Source organism: Pipistrellus hanaki (genome assembly GCF_964339955.1).
Source record: "Pipistrellus hanaki genome assembly, chromosome: 13".
In the NCBI taxonomy this organism is placed as follows: Eukaryota; Metazoa; Chordata; class Mammalia; order Chiroptera; family Vespertilionidae; genus Pipistrellus; species Pipistrellus hanaki.
This window is the reverse complement of record NC_140515.1, coordinates 35,345,564-35,365,680: the sequence shown is the minus strand read 5'-3', so window position 1 is coordinate 35,365,680 and position 20,117 is coordinate 35,345,564. Positions and strand designations below refer to the sequence as shown.

Here is a 20,117-nt window from a genome sequence, read left to right as displayed (position 1 = left end):
AGTTGCTAAAAAAAAAAAAAAAAAAAAAAAAGTCCTTGGAGGTTTCCAATACTTCTCTCTGACTCCAATTTCTTGTGGGCAGAGAGACTGGCTCAGGAAGACTTACTCTTAGGGTCCTAATTGCTCACCAACATGGCTGCTGAGTCCCCACACCTGCCTGAGAGTGCCCCGCCCAGAGCTGCACAGTGCTGTTCCCATCAGGTGCCCACAGCCTGCCTGGCTGCCTGCCAACCCACGTCCTGATTGGGAACCTTGGTGTCAACGGGCCCATGGAGGCAGGTACTGTTTCTGATACAGCACCTGAGACTGAGAGTGTTTTTCTCTTCTCTGGATTGAAGTGACATGCTTTCCTGAACTTGAGGCAAGAGTGGTGGAGCCACAGCAAGGGAGAGAGGCAGTGCCTAACAACACCCTCTGCCCAGCTCCAGGCAGAGGGCAAGCATGGTGCCCAGTCTCTCAGAGGGTCCCAGAGCACTTTCTGTGATGGGTGGGGATGAAGAGAAGACAGGAGTGTGAGGGGACGAGAAATCCACCTCTGGGCACCCTCCTCTCTTACTGTGGTCATCAGTGTGGGGCCACACAAAGCCGATGGACAAAGCCACCTGGAGAGGCTGCCCATCTGTCAGATCCTCAGTGCAAAGAATGCTAACATCCTGCCCGACCAGCATGCGTAATGGTTGAGAGTTGATCTATAAACCAAGAGGTCAGGGTTCGATTCCTGGTTAGGGTACATGTCCAGTTTGTAGGCTCAATCCCCAGGGGGAGGCGGGATTCTCTCATTGATGATGTTTCTCTCTCTCTCCCTTTCCCTCTCTGAAATCAATATATAGTTAGATAGATTTATATGTATATAAAAGCCAACCTCCTCACTCTAATTCAATCTTTAATGCAGCTTCACAAAATTCCAGACACTGATGGATCCTTGAAGAGGTTATACTGTGTACCATCCTAGCCCTGTGAATGAAGATGGATCACCCAGCTGGAAAATGGAAACTGCTGCACCTCACTCCTCAACACGGGGAATGGCCGTGACCCTGAGCTGGCTGTGTATGGATATGCTCTGGCCAACATTAAAGAACCGAGGCACACAGGAGCACGGAGGCGGGGTGTGGGGGTACAGTTCAGGGCTGAGTGGTCAGACACTATGACATGGGGGCTCCCTACCAGTCCCCATCCCCTTTGCTTGCCTTCTTTCCCAGTGCAGCCTCACCTGTACAGACACCACTTTTAATTATTTTTTATTAAAATACTGTAATACCCTGTGGAATGCAGCAGCAATCCTGGTACAGGGTGGCATAACAAAACAACCATGTTTACATTTTAAATATTTACGATAACTTAAACATACAGACACACATCATGGTCTTTGGCAGAAAATGTTCACAGCACAAAAAAAATACTTTAAAAGAAATACCAAATATTAATCCAAAATATATTAAGTTGTGTTTTTTTTTTCTTTCACAATACTTTTTTTTTTTTAACCTTTTTTTCCTCCTTTTTTTTTTTCTTTTTGCTTTGTAAACAATGCACATGAACCAAATGTATTTTTCAGCTTTAAGAGGACAAGGGGGGGTTTTAAAAAAATATGCAATTGTCCAGCAAATGCAAATGTTCAAAAAGGAACCATGAGAATAAAATAACACATACAGAACTTAAAAACAGGAAAGGAAAAAAAAAAAAATGAAGATTCAAGAACTAAAAAACAGTCAAGACAAACTGCTCAAGCCCACCAATTGCTCCAGGGGCTGAGCTGGGGACTCTTTAAGACCAGAGGTCTAAGTCAGTGCTGCCGGCAGGCCGCCATGTGGATGCTTCGCTCCAGTTCCAAGCACTGGCCCTGCCTCCGGGCGCCGGTAGCTAGAGGAGCCAGCCTCACGGGTGCCGTTCTGTGACGGGGTCTCCCTCCAAAGAACTGAGTCACATCCTACAGCCCATGGACTAGTTTTCACTAGCATCGCTCCCTCTCTCAATCCTTCCCGGTGGGGTCAAACACTCTGATGAGAACAAGGCAATGCCTCATTTCCTTCGAGAACTGGGTGCAAGGAAGCCCACCGTGGCAGATGTCCGCGTGCGGTGGCTCCCTTCACCTGGCTCAGGCTTCATAACCAGACCGACAGGCTGTCCCAGGGATAGGAGTGGGTGGCGCCATGGCAAGAGGCTGGTGATGGCGAGGGTGCCATGGGTGTTTAGAACGGCTCAGGGTGGGAGGAAAAGACAGCGAAAATATTCCGTGGATCCACCGGTATCAAAGTCTATGGGCCAAGAACTTGAGAACTAACTGGGAGGCTGGTCAGAAGATCCAGGAACCGTGGCAGCAGGGATGAGAGCACGGAAGGAGGGACAAGTCCGAAGCAGCATGCTTCAATCTTCTGTTCCGCAAGCAAGGGAGTTATGTACAAACTGCCCAGCAGATCCCAGTCCACTGATCAGCCCCGCCCACTCCCAGTGAGGGGGTGATGCCGTGGCTTCTGCAGGGCTAACACCTTCAAACAGTCCCCCCACAGGAGCAAGTCTTAGTGGTCCCCAGGAGGCAGTGAGTAGCTGAGGAGCAGATGAGGTTGGCTGGGACCACACTTAGCCAGAGGGGAACACCATGGCCAGCTCCATTACCGAACCAGCCTATTTATTGTTCACGGGCAGCCATCCTTGGAAGTCAGCCCCTAAACCAATACATCCCCTCCCTTCCTCCCTGACTGTCAACTGGGGATGCACAGGGTCTCAGCTCTCTTCTAGGCCTTCAGGCGATACCCCAGCAGCAAGGCTTGGGCAGCAGGTGAAGGCTGAAGCCTCATTCTCTGCATGAGCCTGGGAAGAATGTGGGGCTAAGAAGCAGGGTCTTCTGGGGCACAGGTACATCCCTCTCTCCCCGTAGCATCCTTCCTAAGCTCCTGGGACCAGATGGTCAAAGGGAATGAGTGCCCGGCTGGGGGAAGACGGGGAGCAGCAGTTGGAGGGGCTGCCGGAATGGGCGCGAGGGGCAGAGGAGAGCAGGGAACGGTTCGGAGTCCCCACGGCATCCTCTCCTTCAGATCAGGATCTCCACCATGTCTGACAGGTCCTGGACTCTCGATGCAGCGACAGAGTCTAAGAGACACAGAGCACAGGCACACACGTTAGCAAGTGTTTCCAGACCACTCTGTTCGACTCTGGTACATTCCGAAGACAGGATCTTTCTTCACCAACTCCCCCCACCTCAGCTCCCAGGGACCCCGGTTCCCATAACTTGGCCAGCCAGGCGCAATGCTCTGCTCCCTCTCGGCTCTCCACCCAGACTCCCAGCCTCCCGCGCGAAGACACATTTGTTTATAACTTTGAACTCCTTGGAGGGCCCTGAGGGAGGCAGGCTGCTGCATTCTTCTCATGCCTGTGGTTTTCTGAGCCGTGAGGCACAAGCAAATATGCAAAGGCTAATGTGAAAGGGAGCAAAAAAAATGTAAAGGGCATCTTCTCAACTTTCTCCTTCCTGGACTCTTTCGAAATGAGGCCTTCCAACTCGAGAGTGCCATCGGGATCATTAGCCAATCTCCACGGACTTGGGTATTTAGACCGGGCAATTAAATGTGTAAGGAAGACTAGGAAAGGGGAGAGATAAAGTGTCTCCCATGGGGTGGCTTTCTTTCTGAACCCTGGATCTGTCTGGAACCAGGGTTTTCTGTTCCTCTATTCATGCACCCAAGCGGCCCTCGAGTCCACACTGAGGCACTGTGCAGACCCCCCCCCGCCCCCCCCACCAGAGTGGAGGCACTGAACATACGGGGTCTGGGAAGGAGTGCGGTGCTGAATGCCGTTCGTACCCCAATGTGTCCTCGACCTTGCTAGGCACAGCAGCCAGGAAGAGGGGGCTTACCCAGGGAGGCTGTCCTCTGGCCACTGCTGCACCCCAGAAGGCTGTCGGGCTCCAGTCCCAGGCCGGCCGGGGCGCTGTCCGGGAGGCCGTCAGTCTGGGTGCTGCCATCTCTGCTCCCGTGTTTGGCATGGGCAGGAAGGGGCGCTGTGGCCACTGGCTCCTCCACAGGAGCCCTGTCTGCTGGAAAGGGAGAGGGTGATGGTTATTGCCTCGTCCACAAGACGAGGCCCCCTACAAAGAAGGACCCCCCCAAGTTAACTGCACCTACGCTGAGCAAAAGGTGCTGCAGGTTGCTCTTGGTTGGCAAGACCTTCCATCAGGACCAAATATTTCTGTTCCAAAGTGGGAATAACTATCAGGCTTGATTGGTTTTGAGTGATAGAACTCTCCTTCTTTGTAGATTAAATCTTAGAACCAACAGGGATTCTAGAATTCCTAGGGCTTCTGCTTAGAAGGAGTGAGTGCAGGGGGCTTGCCTCAAAGGTGCGTTTGCACAGAGAGCTTTATTTTTACGTAGATGCTCAGTGGCTGGGCACAGAGGGTGATGAAATGTATGGCGAGGGGGGGCTGTAGCCCCCCACTTCACACTGGCGAAGACAGCTGTGGGAGGCAGGATGGTCGGAGTCAGAGGATAAACTGGCTCCCAGGTGAGGGGGTCAGGAAGCCCTGGTTCCTCTGAGCTTCAGTTCTGGGGGGAAAGGCCTCAGAGCCACCTACCCTTCTCCCCTATGCCACCCACCAGCCTCCGCTCACCTGCAGCCAACCAGGCAGGGGCATCCATTTGCCGCTCACTTGAGGAGAGTGCCTGCCAGCCCTGGGTCGCTGTTGCTGCGGCCGCAAAGACAGATGGCACAGACTTGGCGGGCCGCAGGGAGCCCGGGGGGGCCTTGCTGGGGTCTTTCCTGGAGCGCTGCTGCAGGACCTTGATCACCGCATCCTTCTCCAGGATCTGGGCATGGAGCACCTTTAACCTGAGGGGAGAGGCCATGCCCACATCGTTAGACCCACAGACCCAGTAGCCCTCACCTTTCCCACCTGGTTAACCTTGGAGGGAAAGCCCTCCCTAAGCCAGGCTGGACCTAATGTCCTTCTGAAAGGTCACCAGAGCTCCGGACTTCAATGCTCTGAAAACCACCCCTTCCTAGGCCAGCAAAGGCAGGTCCTCAGGGGCGGGTCCTGGACTCATCTGATGGGAGCAACGGCACAACCCTCGCCCTGGGGTGCAACCCCAGAGCTGAGACCATCAAATGGGCTCAGTCAACGTGCTTGTGCCTCTGAGTCAAACACAGGACCAATGACATCGAGGGGCCTCTGGCATTCATTTTGGAGAGAAAATGCTAGCTACCCCCCAGCCAGGGACCCAGTCCACCTTCCTTCGGAGTGGGACATGGTGTGGCCTCAGTTGGAGAGTCTCTGATTTACACGGTGGAAGGGGAACAGGGAGAGGCCCCGAGCTTTGTGGCACCCAGCACCTCCACTGCCAGGGTGTCTCCTGGGTGGGTCCAGGGCACAGTTGCTATCTCTGGGAAAGGACATGCACACAACACCTGGTGTGCTCAACACACGGCCAGCTCAGAAGTAGGAGGGCCTGCTGAGCCAGGTGGGGAGAGGGGACTGACTGTTCATCAGAAATTAAGGGCAGGATGCTGCTACCTCCCACCACACCCGGGGGCCCCTCGGCCTGGCCTGCCATGCCGCACCTGCTTTCCATCTCCTGATGCCTGTGGCCGCCGCTGAGAAGGCCCTCGTTGAAGCTGCTGCTGGGGGAGGGCTGGGGGGAGTGTCGGATGAGAGTGGTGTCGCGCTGGGCAGCGGCTGTGGCGGCTGCGTCCATGGCAAACTGCCTCATGGCACATTCCTCCAAATACTTCTGCTCCCACTTGGTCATGTCCGCCTCCAGCGCCAGGATCTGCTCCTCCTTCTCCCGCAGTTGCTCGGAGAGTCGCAGGGCACTCAGTTCTGGGGACCCACCACTGCCACCACCACTGGGGGTGCTGACCTGTCTCTGCAAAGCAAGGAGTGCTATGGTCAAGGATGGAGGCGGGGGTGTGCCCTAGCCCTGCCCCCTCTACAGGGCTCCCCAGCTCACCTGCTGTGCACGCAGGGCCTTGAGTTCCTGCTCCAGGCGCGTGCGCAGACGCAGCTCCAGCTGCTCCCGCTTCTCACATGCAACCTGCAGCTGCCCCAGTGCCTGCTGCAGCCGCTCCACCTTCTCCACGTAGGCCTGCTTCTTGCGCAGCTCCTCCTCAGCTCGCGCCGCCCGGCCCTGGGCGTTGCTCAGAGCCTGCTCCAGCAGCTCGGCGCGCCGCCGCTGGTCCTCGATGGCACCACGCAGCAGTGCGATCTCCCGCTCCAGCTTCTCTTGCTCCTGCTGCTGCTCATAGCCTGCAGGGAGAGAGGGGGGCTCCGTCAGGGACAGCGGCCACCCTGGCAGGCCTTACTGGGCGCCCACTGAGGGCCAGGCTCCATGCTGACTGCTGGGGGAGCACACTTACATCCTATCCATCTTATCCCTAAGAGTTGGGTACCATTATTAACCCTGTTATGGGTGAGAAAACGGGGGCTCAGGTTAAGTTGGGAGTCAATGGCCATACAGGACAAGGGCCCTTGCAGTTGTCTCTCTGCTGGGATGTGGCCCTGCCAAGGGATAGCCCCAAACACTGTCCACTTATACCAGGTGTCATGGTTTCTAAAATACATTCAGTTCCCCCGGAGCCTCATAAGGACATGAGAGACTGGCCAGACAGGATCTGTGACCCCCATTTACAGATGAGAAAACAGAGGCTCAGGAGGACTGTGACATGGACATGGCTCAAGTGGGAGGATGAAGGAACAGGGCCGAGCACCACCATTAGCTACGCTACAAGCTAGGCACCTACACTTCCTATTCTGCTGAAGCCTCCAATAACAGCCCCCCTTGAGGTAGGATTTGTGACCCCCAACTTACAGGGGAGGAAACAAGAAGAGGAAACAAGAAGCGAATGGTACTGCCAAGCGAATGGAACACACAAGTCAGCCTGGCTCCCAAAACCAGGCTGCTTCTGGCTTTGTTACAAAACCCTGTACCCAGGGCCTCCCAAAAGCGGACTCCAGGGCTCATTCTACGGACCCAGCATCCCCCACCCAACCCCCACCCCCACCCCAGCCCCATTACTTTCCATGGCCTGGCGACACCACTGAGATATGGGCAATCGGGCTCACAAAGAAATGCAAAGTTTGGAGCACAAGACGACGGTCCGAAGATTTGTGCCTGAGGTGCCAGCTATCCTTTTACATCATATTGTTCTCTGTCCAGGAGAGCTCTGTTCACAGCCGGCTCCATTAGCTGGGCCAAGCAAGACCCGCGCCAGACCACGGACTCCTTAGCCGATGCTCTAGGCTTAAACCCGCCTCCCAGGCTTGCGTCCCCCGGGCAAGCGTGTCCACTGCTTGCCTTGCTGGAGGGCAGAAGGGGGTTTGGGCCCGGGGCCTGTCTGCCACACTCAGAGGCACCGGAGTAGCACTATCGCGGCACAGTGGGATTTTCGGCTGTAACGAGGCTGCCCTAGGCTGCGCCGGTCAGTGCAGGAGCCACTTGGCATGTGCCAGTGAGCGAGCACTTGAAATGGAGCTGGTTGGAGGGAGAAACTAAATTGTTCGCTTTATTTAATTTTAATCTTTGGGTCACGTGTGGCTAAGTACTGTTGTAAAGGACAGTACGGGTTCTGGGACAGAAGACCGGACACTTGGGATCTGGGCAGAAAGGAGGATTCAATTACTCAGGGCCCTGGGAGAGGAGAGAGGTCACAAGACGATTCAGGTCAGCTCTGGGTCCCTCTGGTTTGCTGAAGGCTGGGCTGAAGGCCAGCCTCCTTCCTTGGTGTGGAGGGAAAAGATGGGGAAGTTCAATGTGACTGAAAATCGCGTTGTTCCTCCTGGGCCCGCTTCACATTCAGGGAGTGGGGTGGAGCGAGTAGGCAAGGCCAGCAGGCTGAGAGTTTGGACCTCGAGACAATGACCCTCTCCTGGGTGGGCTACAGAGTTTGCAGGAGGCCTGTATCTCATCCCAGCCATAAAACTGTCCTCCTGTCTTCAAGAACAGCCAAGGGGGACAGAGCTAGGAGAGCCAGGCGGCAGGGCTCTCTGCCAGATCCCCGGAAAGGGCAGGGCACGGCCAGAGCAGGTGGAGCTGGGGTCTGTAGAGCTGGGGTCTGTGCGGCCTGCCTGGCAGGAGAGGCAGTGGCCCTGGCAACAGAGATCACACTTCCCTACTAGTGGGGGGTGGAGGAGAGGGTGAGATTCGACCAGAGACATTCTCCCTGAGAGGACTGTGCTTCCCCAGGGCTATTAAGGAGCGAGGAAGAGTTGCTTAGGTTTCCTCAGCCTTTGGGGGAGGAGTGGGAAGTCTTAGCTTTCTGCTTCCAGTGGCTTCCTGCCGCCTAGCACAATCTCTAGGGCCCTAGCAGGGGCTGGGAGTTCTCAGGCCTTGGCCACCAGGATAAAACCACGGGCCTGCCTGTCTGGGAGGGAATTTTCTGGGTGGAGGAAGCCTGTGGGGGGAGAGAAGGCCGGGGGAGGGGAGGCAGAACCAGCTGTGGAGGGAGCAGGGGGGTGCCCTTTCCCCTTGAGAAATAGAGCCCCTCCCGCCCCCCACCTGCACACTCCAGTCTGCCTTTGTGTCCGCTCTCTCCTCCCAGAGCAGCAGCGGGCGGGGAAGGGCCAGGTGAGGGGGGCAGGGCCGCGCAGCCAAGCAGCGGAGGGGGAGACGGCCCAGAGTAGAACAGCCCAGCGGCTCTGGAATGCCAGGCATCCAGGTCACCCGCGGCTGCGAGGAGATTACTGGCTCCAGCGAGGAGCCAAGAACAGCCTGGCGCTGGCTCCCCAGGGAGCGGAAATGCCTCCAGGCCGGTTCCCCCACGCCCCTCCTCTGCCGGCTCCCAGAAACTCGCAATGACTTCCTTTGTTTGGCAGATCCAGGGCCCAGAAGTGGGCCTTCCTACCGGACACCCTTACTCTGCCGCCTCCCAGCAACTGGTCCTCTCCGGACCCCCAAGGGCTGCAGCCTCCGCTTACTCCCTCACCACCCATCACCTCCCTCCTAGAGACACAAGCCATTGCCACCTCGCCCCACCCCGCCAGTACAGCCCAGCCTACCTCCTGCCCCACCCCACCCCCTTCAGTGCTGCGTTCACCCATTCCAGGCTCTGAACTCTCCAAGAGGAAGGAGGAGGTGCTGCCAGTCAGAGCTCATTCCTCCAAGCGGCTCCACTATTTCTGGTCACCCCCTACTAGCCCAGCCAACCACAGAGTAGGCTTCCTGAAGGTTCCTTTCTCAAGGCCACCCTCACCCAGACACCAGACACCCCATTCCTCTTCTCTGCATCCCCCCCCCCAAATATCACTATAAAACAAAGTAGGATCATACAGTAGGATCTCAATAAATGCCTCTTTGAATGCTACAGCTCCCTGCTGCTGAGCTTAGTGCTTCCTCTGCCTCCACCCCCAGCCCCATGCACCTCTCCTTGAACCTTCCAGCTGTTTCTTCACCTGTGGCCCGCTCTCCATCCCTGCCATTTCCACAGAGCCTCTCCCTCTGGCCACTGGGGAGCCCCTAGTCACTGGTCTCCAGGGCCAGGGTACCCTTGATACTGTGTCTTCCTTTACTCTGTTCCTTCCTCAAGCTTAGCCCCTCTCTCCTCACCTCCCTGCCAAAGTACCTTCCTGTGCCAGGTGCTTGCTTCGCACAGTGCAGCGGAGGAACCAAGGAAAGACTGAATGGAAAAGCCAATAATCAACTCAGCTCTTTAAGGCAGCTTCAACCAACCCCTTGAGGGAAGCCCCCCAGCCCCTTCTGTAGATGCACCTGCTGGTTAAGCTCCAGGAACCCATGGTTGCTGTCTTCTGGTGCCACCATGCTCCGCAGCTTCTCACCTGCACACTGGGCATCCCCAACCCTTCTGTTGCCGGAAACTTTGGGGAAACCCAGACTCTTCCTCTCTTTCCTCTCACCATCTCCAGGGCGATCCTGCCTCCTCCACTGCCCTCTACACCTCTGCTCCAAAGGACACTGCCCTGATGGTCAGCACCACCGCTCGCCAGCTGTCCCTCCTTGTATCCACTGATCTCCCCAATAAGTAGAGAACCAAATATTCTTCTTCTTCAGAAGGCACCCCTCGCCCCCAGTCCAGTACAGTGCTTGGCGCATAGTAGGCATTCAGCAAACCTGTGCTCAGAGGGCTGTTTGACAAGGGGAAGACCCAGTCCTTACTGTCCAGAGGGGCTTCCATGGTCCCACCACCCATCCACCTGGCCCGGCTTCGGAGTGGGACCCCTACTCACTCTGAGCAAGCAGCTTGGCCACCATGTCCTGACTGCCGGCCTGGGCCTCCTGCGTCTTGCTCGCCAGGCGGCGGTTTGCAGATTCCAATCTCTCTGTTTGAAATAAAGGAGAGATGCTTGAGTAACCAATGAAGCTGCCTATCCAGGTGTCCCCTGGAATCCTATGTGGGGCTGCAACCTCCAAGGTAGGGGTGGACTCATAGGGGAGCCCCTGGAGCAGTTCAGGGCCTGAGGAGGAGGGAGCAGCTGAGGCCACATAAATGAGAGTTTCATGGGGTGTGTGTGTGTGTGTGTGCGCCAGGGGTCCAAGGTCCAGAACTTAGAACTAGCATCTCTACCAAGGTGGCCCCCAAGGGGTCTCAATCTGGTCCTCTTTGAGTCAATTTACACTCCTTTTTGCAGAGGACAGATCCAGCTGGGTGACCGGCTCTCACCTCTAAGATCCCGGTTGAAGTCCTGCAGCCTCCTCATCTCACTGTCCATCTTATTCCGCATGGTCTTCTCCAGGGCCTCCCGCTTGGAGGAGGCTCTCGTCAGGCTCTCGTGGGCCTCGGAGAGCCGCTGGACTTCGCTTTCCAGCTGCAAGAGGAAGACAGCAGGGCTGAAGGGGAGAGCTCCCGGGTGTGTGTGGCTTCAATGCCCCCTCCACAGGCCCGGGCTGATCTGCTCTCCATCAGAGAAGGGGAGAGGAGAGGATAAAAAACGAGAGCAAAAAATCCTGGTGGCAATAGTGGGAGGGTCAGAAGCTTGCAGCCTTGGGCCGTGGACCAGACTGCTGGGACTGGCAAGCCAGGGTCCTGTCAACCTTCCTCAGGTCCAGATGCCCAAGGAACCCAGGACTAAGTGCCTCCAGGGGTGATTAAACACAGCTTTTCAACCTGAGTCCAGGGGGCTAGCAGTGGGCACAAAAAGATTCCAGCCATGTTCTGAGGTTGAACCTATTTTAGACGCCACAGGACAGCCACGGGGGGTCTGAGGCCACCTGCTACAGTTGCACACACAGCAGTAGACCTTCACTAAAGAATGGGGCACTAGCCGAAACCGGTTTGGCTCAGTGGATAGAGAGTCGGCTCAGTGGATAGAAGGGTCCCAGGTTCGATTCCAGTCAAGGGCATGTACCTTGTTGCGGGCACATTCCCAGTAGGGGGTGTGCAGGAGGCAGTTGATCGATGTTCCTCTCTCATCCATGTTTCTAACTCTATCCCTATCTCTCTCCCTTCCTCTTTGTAAAAAATCAATAATATATATATATATATATATATATATATATATATAAATATATATATATATATATATATAAAGAAAGAATGGGGCACTGGACCCCGGTCTGACTTGCCTCTGCCCAGAGTATTTGCTCCTCTGACTATCACCATCCACTGGCCGGGTCCAGCTGCCCCTCCCACTTGGCTGCTGGCAGGTTCCACACGTGCTCCTAGTTGGCCTGTGATTCCAATAAGTCGCTCTTTTTTTTTTTTTTCCCCCAAGAGGAGGGGCTTTCTCTTTGGCCAGGATTGGCCTAGAACAGACTTGCTGTTGTGTGGGGGACACAAAGGGCTCTCTGTGGGAGGTGTCCGCGGGACAGGAAGGGTGCGAGCGTGCAGGGAGCTGGTGAATGAGCTCTTTCTAATCACCCCTGGCCAGCAACTGCTCATGCTCCAGCGCTGCTCTGCTGGCCTCGCGGCTGCTCCCCAGCTGTCTGGAGTCAGCCAGGAAGGGGGCATGAGGGATTAGGGGGTGGGGGGCGGAGGGACGGGTAGAAAGCCCAGACAGACAAGCTTTCAGACTCCGCTGCCTCGCCTTCGACAGCCCACTCCCCAGTCGGCCGTCGGGTCCTGTCCTCCCCCTGCCCCTGAGGCCCCGGCAGGGCCTACCTTCTCCATTCGGCCGGCCTTCTCCGCTGAGCTCTCCAGCTCTCTCTGTAGTCGCTCATTGTCCCTCTGTAGCCTGGCGTTCTCCCTCAGCACAGCCTCCAGCTGGGCCAGTTGGGTGCTGCCCGAAGTGGCCGAGGAGGCCTGGGTGCTTGCTGGCCCCTCCACCCCAGGTGGACTGAGGGACCCCAGTGGGCCGTGGCCAAGAGCAGCTGGGTGTGGGGGTGGAAGGTGCTCCTGGGGTTGCTGCAGGTACTGGTACTGCTGCTGCTGGAGGAATACAGGAGGCACCTGGGCCTGCAGGATCCTGGGGGACAGAAGAGATGATGCTCAGAAACTGCACAGACCTCCCCCGAGAGCAGCCCCAGGTCAGCGCAGCCCTCCTGGGCATGCTGGAAAGACAAGTCCACTCAGCCTCCCCACAGTGGGAAAGCCTTTCCACAAGGTGTCTGCCTAAGACCCTCACGGGCCAGGAGAGCAGGGCTGGAGGGGATTCGGGCCAGAAGGCTTGTTTCTCTCCCAGCTTCACTGTGGCCAGGGCAGTCCTGAGCTTCCTACACAACCAGTGCTTAAAGAAGGCAACCTTAAAAATACACACTGGAACCTTCTAATCAAAGGCAGGTTCTTTTTGGGTCTGGAGGCCACATCCACCCTGACTGAGCACACTGCCTTCCAGGCCCCTGGACCGCTCGGTGGCGGAGCCCCAGCAGCTACCTGTGTGTCTGTTATGAGCCTCTCATGTCAGGCGTGACGTTAGCCCCTGCCAGGGGGGCACACACGTTTCTCCCTGCTAGCTCGGGTCCCTGACAGAAACATTTTTAGGAGACTGTGACGTGACTAAAGTTAGAGTGACGAGACAGAGGTCAGAATGAGTCTGAGCTCTGGTCTGACAAAGTTGGCCTTTACATGCCCAAGGTGCCGGCATGGCTCTGCCAAATCCTGAGGGAAGGTTTCTCTGGCTTCAACGGGGTTCGCCAGGGACATACAGGCCTGGCAGAGAGCTGGGCCTCAGGCAGGTGCTACCGTAATGGGGGCCCATCATCTACCTCTCCTAGTGGGGACTGCAGCTTACTCTCCGTTTAAAGAGGAAGTGTGACCCAAACACTGCCTTTTCTTAGCTGGGGGGGCTGCCATAGCCCGCCATAGCCATAGTTTAAGGACAGTGCTTGACTGGCTTCTAGACCTGGTGTATCACAAGTCTCAGGGTCTTGTGTGGAGGGACGGAGCCAAGAGCAAAGGGCCTGTGACCCCAAAGTGTAAAACAACAGACTGTCTCAGTTTTACCAGGAATTGCCCGAGTCCCAGAAACCCCACGAAAAATTTAATGCCACTTCGGGGTCCATCATCTCAGTATTCATGCCCGCCCTCCCCCTCTCCCCTTCCCCTACAGCCTGGCTCCTTGTTCTTCTCAGGACCCTGGGCTAAAAGGCCCTGCCTTCAGTTCCCAGCACACAGTCCTTGTCTGACTGGCTAAGGCAGAGCTTCCAGCCAGCCCCGAGCAGAGGGTCCCCCTGAGATGCCCAGCCCCCCTGCACTGCCTAACACGGCCTTCTCGGGGTTCCTTCACGGAACTTGCTCCCCCCGCATCGGGCCTGGCAGACACAACTGGCATTCTTTGGGGATGACTTAGCTCCCAGAAAGAATAGAGTCTCCTTTCCCTTCACACTTGCTCTCCCTTCCCTGCCCCCTCCCTCTTTTTTTTTTGTTCTCCTGCAAACAGTCTACTTCCTTTCCACGATATTATCTTTTCCTGACAGGGTCCAATAAGGCTGGCCCCAAAGAAGAAACCACGACTCAGCTTCCGAAACTTTCCCCAAGCCAGCCCTGAGAAGGGAGATAAGGCAGGGAGCCGGGGAGGCAGAGGCTGGGGAGGACCCACAAGGCTCTCTGGTTCCTCCAGTACCAACATCCTCGCGTCACTCATTTCTCGAGAGCAAGGGAAGGCCAAATGGTGGGAAAGTGGGTGACTAAACGAAGCATCAGCAGACTTTGACCTTGAGTCATCAGAAGAATGGAGGGCGCAGGTCCTCAGGCCCCTCTGGGAAGGGGGATCCTGGACCCCCGTGGGGTGATTCAGGGTGTGTGAAATGAAGAGTGTGTCAGCTTCATTTCTAGGGACCCCTATTTCTGCAAACTCTCTGGGCTCACCGTCTCCATGCTTGTCCCTTAGCCGCCACTCTCTACAGGCAGCCAGAGAGGCCTGTCTCTTACAAAGGTAAGCCCCTCACATCCTCCGAAGGCTTTCCTTCCCTTAGAATGGAACCCCGAGTCCCCCAGCAGCCCCTCAGAGCCCACACAGAAAGGGGCTCATCTGGACCCTGAATCCTCTCCCCCTCCAGGCTGCAGACACATGGGTCACAGGGATAAACATGAGAGGAAATGGACAGGAGAGGCAGGGCAACTCTGCCCTGGTGCAGAGTGGGGAGAGGTCTCTGAGGAGGCCATTTGGTCCTTCCTGCCTCCAGTGAGGCACGCCTCCCCAATACTCCGAGAAGGCACTGTCCACTTGTCAGAAATCTCCAGAGAAGGAGGCCCCTTCTTCCCGCTTAACTTAAGAGTTTGGCAATGATTCCCAGCCCTGCCTTTAGCAAGTTCTTTCCGAAACCTAACCTTTAACCCCCTGGGAACTCTAGGTAGCTGAAGGCTATAGGTAGTTAGACATGGTGCCCATGTCCAAACCAACGCAAGGGATGTCGCTAAGTTCGCTCTGACCTTGGCTAAGCCCCTCTGTGGGCATTAGCTCCTCAGTCTTGGGAAGGAGCCGTGACACAAGGGGCCCAGGAGGCTCTCTATCCTGGGAGATGGACACTGTCAGGAAGTCTAAGAGCTCGAAAGGCAAGGCGGGCGGTTACCTGACTTCGGCATGCTGGAGGTGCGGGCTGCCGCGGGCGCGGTACCGCGGGTCGGTGACAGCAGCGGCGGTCTCGTGAGCTAGCACAACGTGTGGGTACTGAGGTGGAGGTCCTCGGGGCTCCGGGCCCTCGGCATGGGGGCCCCTGGGCGGGGGGCCCTGCTGATTGCGGGCCAGCTGTGGGAAGCTGTGGGAGGAGCTCATGTGGCTGGGGACCCGGGCACCGTTCCTCTCCAGGGACAGCTGCAGGAGCCGCTCGCTCAGGGAGCGCACATGGCCGTGCCTCAGCTCCCGCAGGGCCTCATCTTGCCTCCGATTGCCTCCAGGGCCCCCTCGGGGATCTTGGTCGCCGGCGTGTGGCCGGGGCCCTACCTGCTGGGCCGCATAGTACTGCAGATGGGCTTTCGCCTCCTCGTAGGTGGGCAGCTCCTCACCCTTGCCGGGCTGTGGGCACAGCCGGTAGAGGGTATTCTCTGCCAGGTGGGCCTCACCGCCCTGGTGCTCCTGGCCCTGGGGCTCCTGCCTTGTGGCCTGCTGCACCTGGCTGTCCTCAGGTGCCAAAATCTCCAGGGAGGCTTGGGGGCTCCCTGTGCCCCCGGCTCCGGCCCCACCCCGCAGGGCCTGCTGCTGGATGGCCAGCAGCGTGCGTGTCTCGGTCAGATTGCCATAGCGCAGCTGCTCCTGGATGAGGCGGTGCAGGACAGTTCCCGAGGAGTCTTCCAGCGTCCTCATGCTTCCTCAGCTGGCACACACCCACCCAGACAACGGCCAGAGGCACGTGGCCCCAGGGCACCTGGGAAGAAAGAAAAAGAACAATGAGTGGGGGCTTGTGGGAAAGGGTCGAACTTTCCTTCAGGTCCAAAGTTTAATGGTAAAGAGCAAGGCCCAGAATTCCACACAAGCCTGAGTTCAACCGTCAGAGCTGCCCTTACTGATTAATGCACGTTACCTAACCTCTGAGCCTCAGTTTCTCCATCAGAAAAAAAAACAAAACGGAAAGAATAACACTTGTTGCATGAAGTTGCGAATTAAAAGAGGCAATGGGTGTTGAGTTGTGGTGCACTACAATCTTTGGCAAAGGGGACTTACTATGCCTTAGAGAAAGACACCAGTGCCTAGAAGGTAATCAACCAGAAACCACAACCTCCTGAAGTCAGCCACCCATCAAAGAGCCTGATGAGAGATTCCAGGACAGGCCTAGGTCAAACAAACCACTTAGCTGTCCAGGCCAGGGGTGCCCAGGGCCCCGCTTTATTGGCAGGTGATAAAGAATGAGTCCAATCCAGTAGAAGCCCTGGGCAAACAGCCCCCAGCACCCTCTGGAATGAGGCACGCCACAGCTTCAGCTAACTGACCACCCTTCACCCTGAGGAGCCCTCCCGGTCATGGGAGGACCTTGGCATCCACTCTGCAAGGGAAATAGAAAGAGGAGAAATGACTCTGGTTGGGTGACTAAGGGATGAGAGAAGACACACTACAATAGGCCAATGGTTCTGTGAGATGAGGCAAAAGGGGCGACCCATCAAGGTTTGTGGGTCAGTCACAGAGCCTGTGTGTGTTGACAGTTATCAGTATGGGCGCTCCAGGGAAAAAGATAGAATGGACAATGTCTTTGAGTTTACAATTACCATCAGCTGCCACCACCGCCGCCACCACCACCACCACCACACACACCACCACCACTACTACTACTGCTGCTGCTGCTGCTGCTACTGCTTAGAAAAGGCCCCTATGGTCCTCTAGCCACATAGCAAATGGGCACTCAGCATCCGGACACCAGTAACACCCAGTTGAGCCAAGTGGAGGAGTAAGGAAAGGGGAGGGGGGTGTCCTTGGTTGCAGGGACCTGGAGCTGGGGACTGAGGGCTGGGGGCTGTGGGTGCAGGGAGATCTTGAGGAAGGTGTTCCCTTCGGAGTCCGGGCTCCCAGGGGCTCATGCCTGGAAGGCGGCCTTCCTACCAGCTTCCTTTCCACAGCCTCCTCCAACACAAACCTCCATACTGGGATTCAGGGAAAGCCAAACAAAACCCACACCTCCACAGGCCCTGTGTGCATGGGAGGAGGGGAATGGGCGGAATGCGGCCCTTCCTCTGCCACAAAACTGGATCCAGTGGCTGCTGCATTGGGCTTGGCCGGTTGTCAGAGCAGCCATTCCTCCTCCACTCCCTCCTCCCTGGCTGCCCACAGCGGAGGAGCAAGAGATAAGTCTGGAGGACATCTCCGTCCCCATCCTTCCTGGCACCCAAGCATGCCGCCCCCCCCACACACACACTCCATGGAGATGCAAGACTTCAGGGCTACCAGAGGCAACACAAACAAGAACCAGTTCGCCCTAGAGCAGCGATTTTCAACCGCTGGGCTGCGGAGAGGCACACTGGCATGCCGCAGGAATGTTTAAAACATGCAATACCTGACTGTTTAGTCAGGGACACTGACCTCTTTTCCCTTAGATTGAAGAAAAAAAAAAACACAAAAAAACAAAAAAAAACAACAACCAACGCAACAATAGCCCTCCAGTGAGAATGAATAAAAATTATATCTATTTTTTGGTCAGATCGGCAAAATAAATAAATAAATAAATAAATAAATTTTTTGGTGTGCCGCTGAATTTTAGTCATAAATTTATGTGTGCCAACAAATGAAAAAGGTTGAAAATGCCTTCACCCAGGCATTTCCTAAGCCCCTCACTGTCCGCCTGACGGGGGACAGACTCCCTTCCTTCCTCCTTCCCCCAACAGTGTGCCTGGGAGCAGGCAACACTCCTCCGGGCCTCTCCTCCCGAAGAATCTCTTCTTGCGCGTCCAGACCCTCGGGTGCACATCTTTGTAGCTAAGCCTGTTACTAAAATCTGCGTCCCCCCCTCCACACCCCTCTCCACCTCCGCGGTTCTCGCAGGCTGCAGCCGGGATCTCCGAAACCTCTCCTTTCTAAGCAAGCACGCACCTCCGGCCTTCGCCTAAGAAAAGAGGGAGGGTCTCTCCTACCGCCCCGCAGCCCGGGAGCCCGCCTATCCGCAACCCCAAAGGACTACCAGCGCCCGGGGGGGCTGTCCGTGCGTCCGGGGAGGGAGCTGTCCGTGCGCCCGGAGCCGGCGGCCCGCGGAGGGCTTTTGAGCGCGGCGGGCGCGCCCCCTGCCCTCCCTCGCCAGCCTCTTTGTTTTCCGAATGCCCCAGCGCTGACGTCACCGGGCTGGACGGCAGGCTGCATTCCTTCTAAGTGAGAGCCAAACCGTGGCTCCAAAGAGGATTTTCCAAGGAAGACAAAGAGGAATTCTTGGGCTAGCTGGGGGCCAAGGCACCTGTGACCCCCTCCCCTTCCCCCCCACCTAATCAGATCATTCCCAAGGCCCTGAGACTTACATTCGAAACCGCGCCTCTGGTTCTGTTCCGCGCCCCCCTCTCTCCTCGACCCGCGCCCCAAACACGAACCCCGCTCTCCCCCCCCCCCCCCCCGAGGCTGCCCCGCTCCCCAGCTCCAGGGGACCCGCGCGCCTTCGGGGACTCCCCCCACTCCGGGGGCGCGCAGTGCGGCACCCCTGGGGGCGCGAGGCCCTGGCCCACCTTTGTCACTGCCTGAAAAAGGGGCTCCCCGGCGCCCCGAGGATGCTGGGTCCGCCGGGCTCCTGCTCCCGGAGAAGACCGAGCCGCGCCAAGGACACGGGATTCGACTTGGGGCGCGTCCCCGCCGGCCCCGCGCGCTGCCTGTAGCGCCGATCGGCCCTGCTTACCGCCGAGGCCCGCGGGTGCTCAGCGCCGTCAGACCCGGGACCCGGCCCGGCGCTCCCCGGCTCGGCGCGGCGGCGGAGGTGTGCACTCGGCGGCGGCGCCGATGCTCTGGCCGCCCGGGCCCCAGCGCGCAGCCTCAGGGTCGGCGGCGCGCGCTGGAGGCGGCTGCTATGCCAGGAATGTGAGAGTTTCAGGTTCCCCCTGGGGATCAAAGCGAACCACAAATAACCTCTCCGCGCGCCGCCCTCCCTCCGCCCTCCGCCTCCTCCCGCTCCTCCGCCCGGCCCCCACTGGCCTCCGGGGAGGCGGCGCTGCGGGGCCCGGCGCGGGGCTGGCCCCCAAGCCCTGTTCCGGGGCCGCACTGGACTCTCCTAGACGCACTGCGCCCCTCCCCGCCCCGCTCCCGCCTCCCCGGTGCCGCTCCGATATGCTTTGCCTTCGGAACTGCTAGGGGCAAATTAATCCAGCTCAGTCCAATAACTTCCCCGCCTTCCTATCACCCCTTCATCTCACGTGTCCCTGAAGGATTCTAGGTGTCGTTGCGGGAGAGGACTGGGCATGGGGGGCGCAGCAGTGTGCGTGTGCGTGCGTGTGTGTACAGGGGGAGGAGGGCTGTAAACTCACATCTGCCTGGTGGAACCGTGCACCCTTGGGAAGAGGACTTTGCTTCCTGCCTGGAGCCTTTTCCTAACCCCCACTGCTTTCCCCGCTCGCGGCGACCTTTGAATTGCACTTTTATTGTTTACTAACACCTTTGCCAGCTCTTTTAGGATCTGTCTCCGCAGGAAGTGCGGATCTGGGTTGGAAAACGTACCACTTAACGTGATCTCACACCGAACCAATGAATCACCTGCCGCCAGGCGCTTTGTCCAGCTCTAACCGAAGAAGGCAGAGATGGGCAACTCCTTACGCAGAGCGCCCGGTGTGCCACCACCCGCTCTTCTCGTCATCCCACTCGGCTCTCCCAGTCATCCTGCCGGGGAGTTCTGTTACCATCCTTATGTTATAAATGACACCAAGTCTGAGAGTTAGATTGCCCCGGGTCACACACGGAGTAGGTGATGAAGCTAGGTAACCACTGGGCTGCTTAGTTTCTCATTCTCAAAGCCCTTCCATGGCCACCATAATCCAGGCTCCCTAGAGGGCCAGGCCAGGCTCTGGGGGCCCACCTCTCCCCATCTGCCCTCTCTCTAGTCCAGTGTCTTCCTCATGTCCCCCTATACCCCTGCCAGCCACAACACCCCCCCCCCCAATCCCTCCTCCCTCCTTGTCCACTTCTGTTTCTCCTCTGGATGGAAATCTCTTTTCTGCCTTTAGGACTCTCCCTCCCTCCCTCCCTCACCCATCTTCCTACTAAGCTGGTCCATTTGTGCTGATGGAAACCCTTTCTTCAGAAACCCTGCCCTGACACACTCTCTCTACCTGCCTTTCCCTTCCCCCACAGCTCTGTTTGACATTCCTGAGCCCTAACCACACTGGGCCTCCTAACACCTATTGGGGAGAGGGGG

At 57.2% G+C, this 20,117-nt stretch overlaps 1 protein-coding gene across 4 annotated transcripts; it reads right to left on the bottom strand.

Moving 5' to 3' along the window:
- Nucleotides 1-1,225: 1,225 nt before the first annotated feature.
- Nucleotides 1,226-18,820, bottom strand: AMOTL2 (angiomotin like 2). Of its 4 annotated transcripts, none has more exons than XM_084902740.1 (10): nucleotides 18,445-18,820; nucleotides 14,886-15,677; nucleotides 12,037-12,340; nucleotides 10,600-10,744; nucleotides 10,166-10,258; nucleotides 5,937-6,232; nucleotides 5,548-5,852; nucleotides 4,601-4,818; nucleotides 3,848-4,027; nucleotides 1,226-3,084 (listed from the first exon to the last, which is right to left on the bottom strand). In XM_084902740.1, the coding sequence occupies exons 2-10, from the start codon at nucleotides 15,614-15,616 to the stop codon at nucleotides 3,026-3,028; spliced, it is 2,331 nt and encodes a 776-aa protein (XP_084758866.1). In that variant the 5' UTR covers nucleotides 15,617-15,677; nucleotides 18,445-18,820; the 3' UTR covers nucleotides 1,226-3,025. The 4 variants fall into 4 exon arrangements, with proteins under 4 accessions (XP_084758866.1, XP_084758869.1, XP_084758867.1 ...); XM_084902743.1 differs by having other exon boundaries at nucleotides 3,848-4,024; XM_084902741.1 differs by having other exon boundaries at nucleotides 18,612-18,820.
- Nucleotides 18,821-20,117: the final 1,297 nt, after the last annotated feature.

Coding starts and splice junctions, on each gene's coding strand:
- AMOTL2 (XM_084902740.1), bottom strand. CDS start 15,616: ATGAGGACGCTGGAAGACTCCTCGGGAACTGTCCTGCACCGCCTCATC. Junction 10,745..12,036: donor AGGCCGGCCGAATGGAGAAG/GTAGGCCCTGCC, acceptor TTCCTCTTGCAG/CTGGAAAGCGAAGTCCAGCG. Junction 10,259..10,599: donor CTTCAACCGGGATCTTAGAG/GTGAGAGCCGGT, acceptor TATTTCAAACAG/AGAGATTGGAATCTGCAAAC.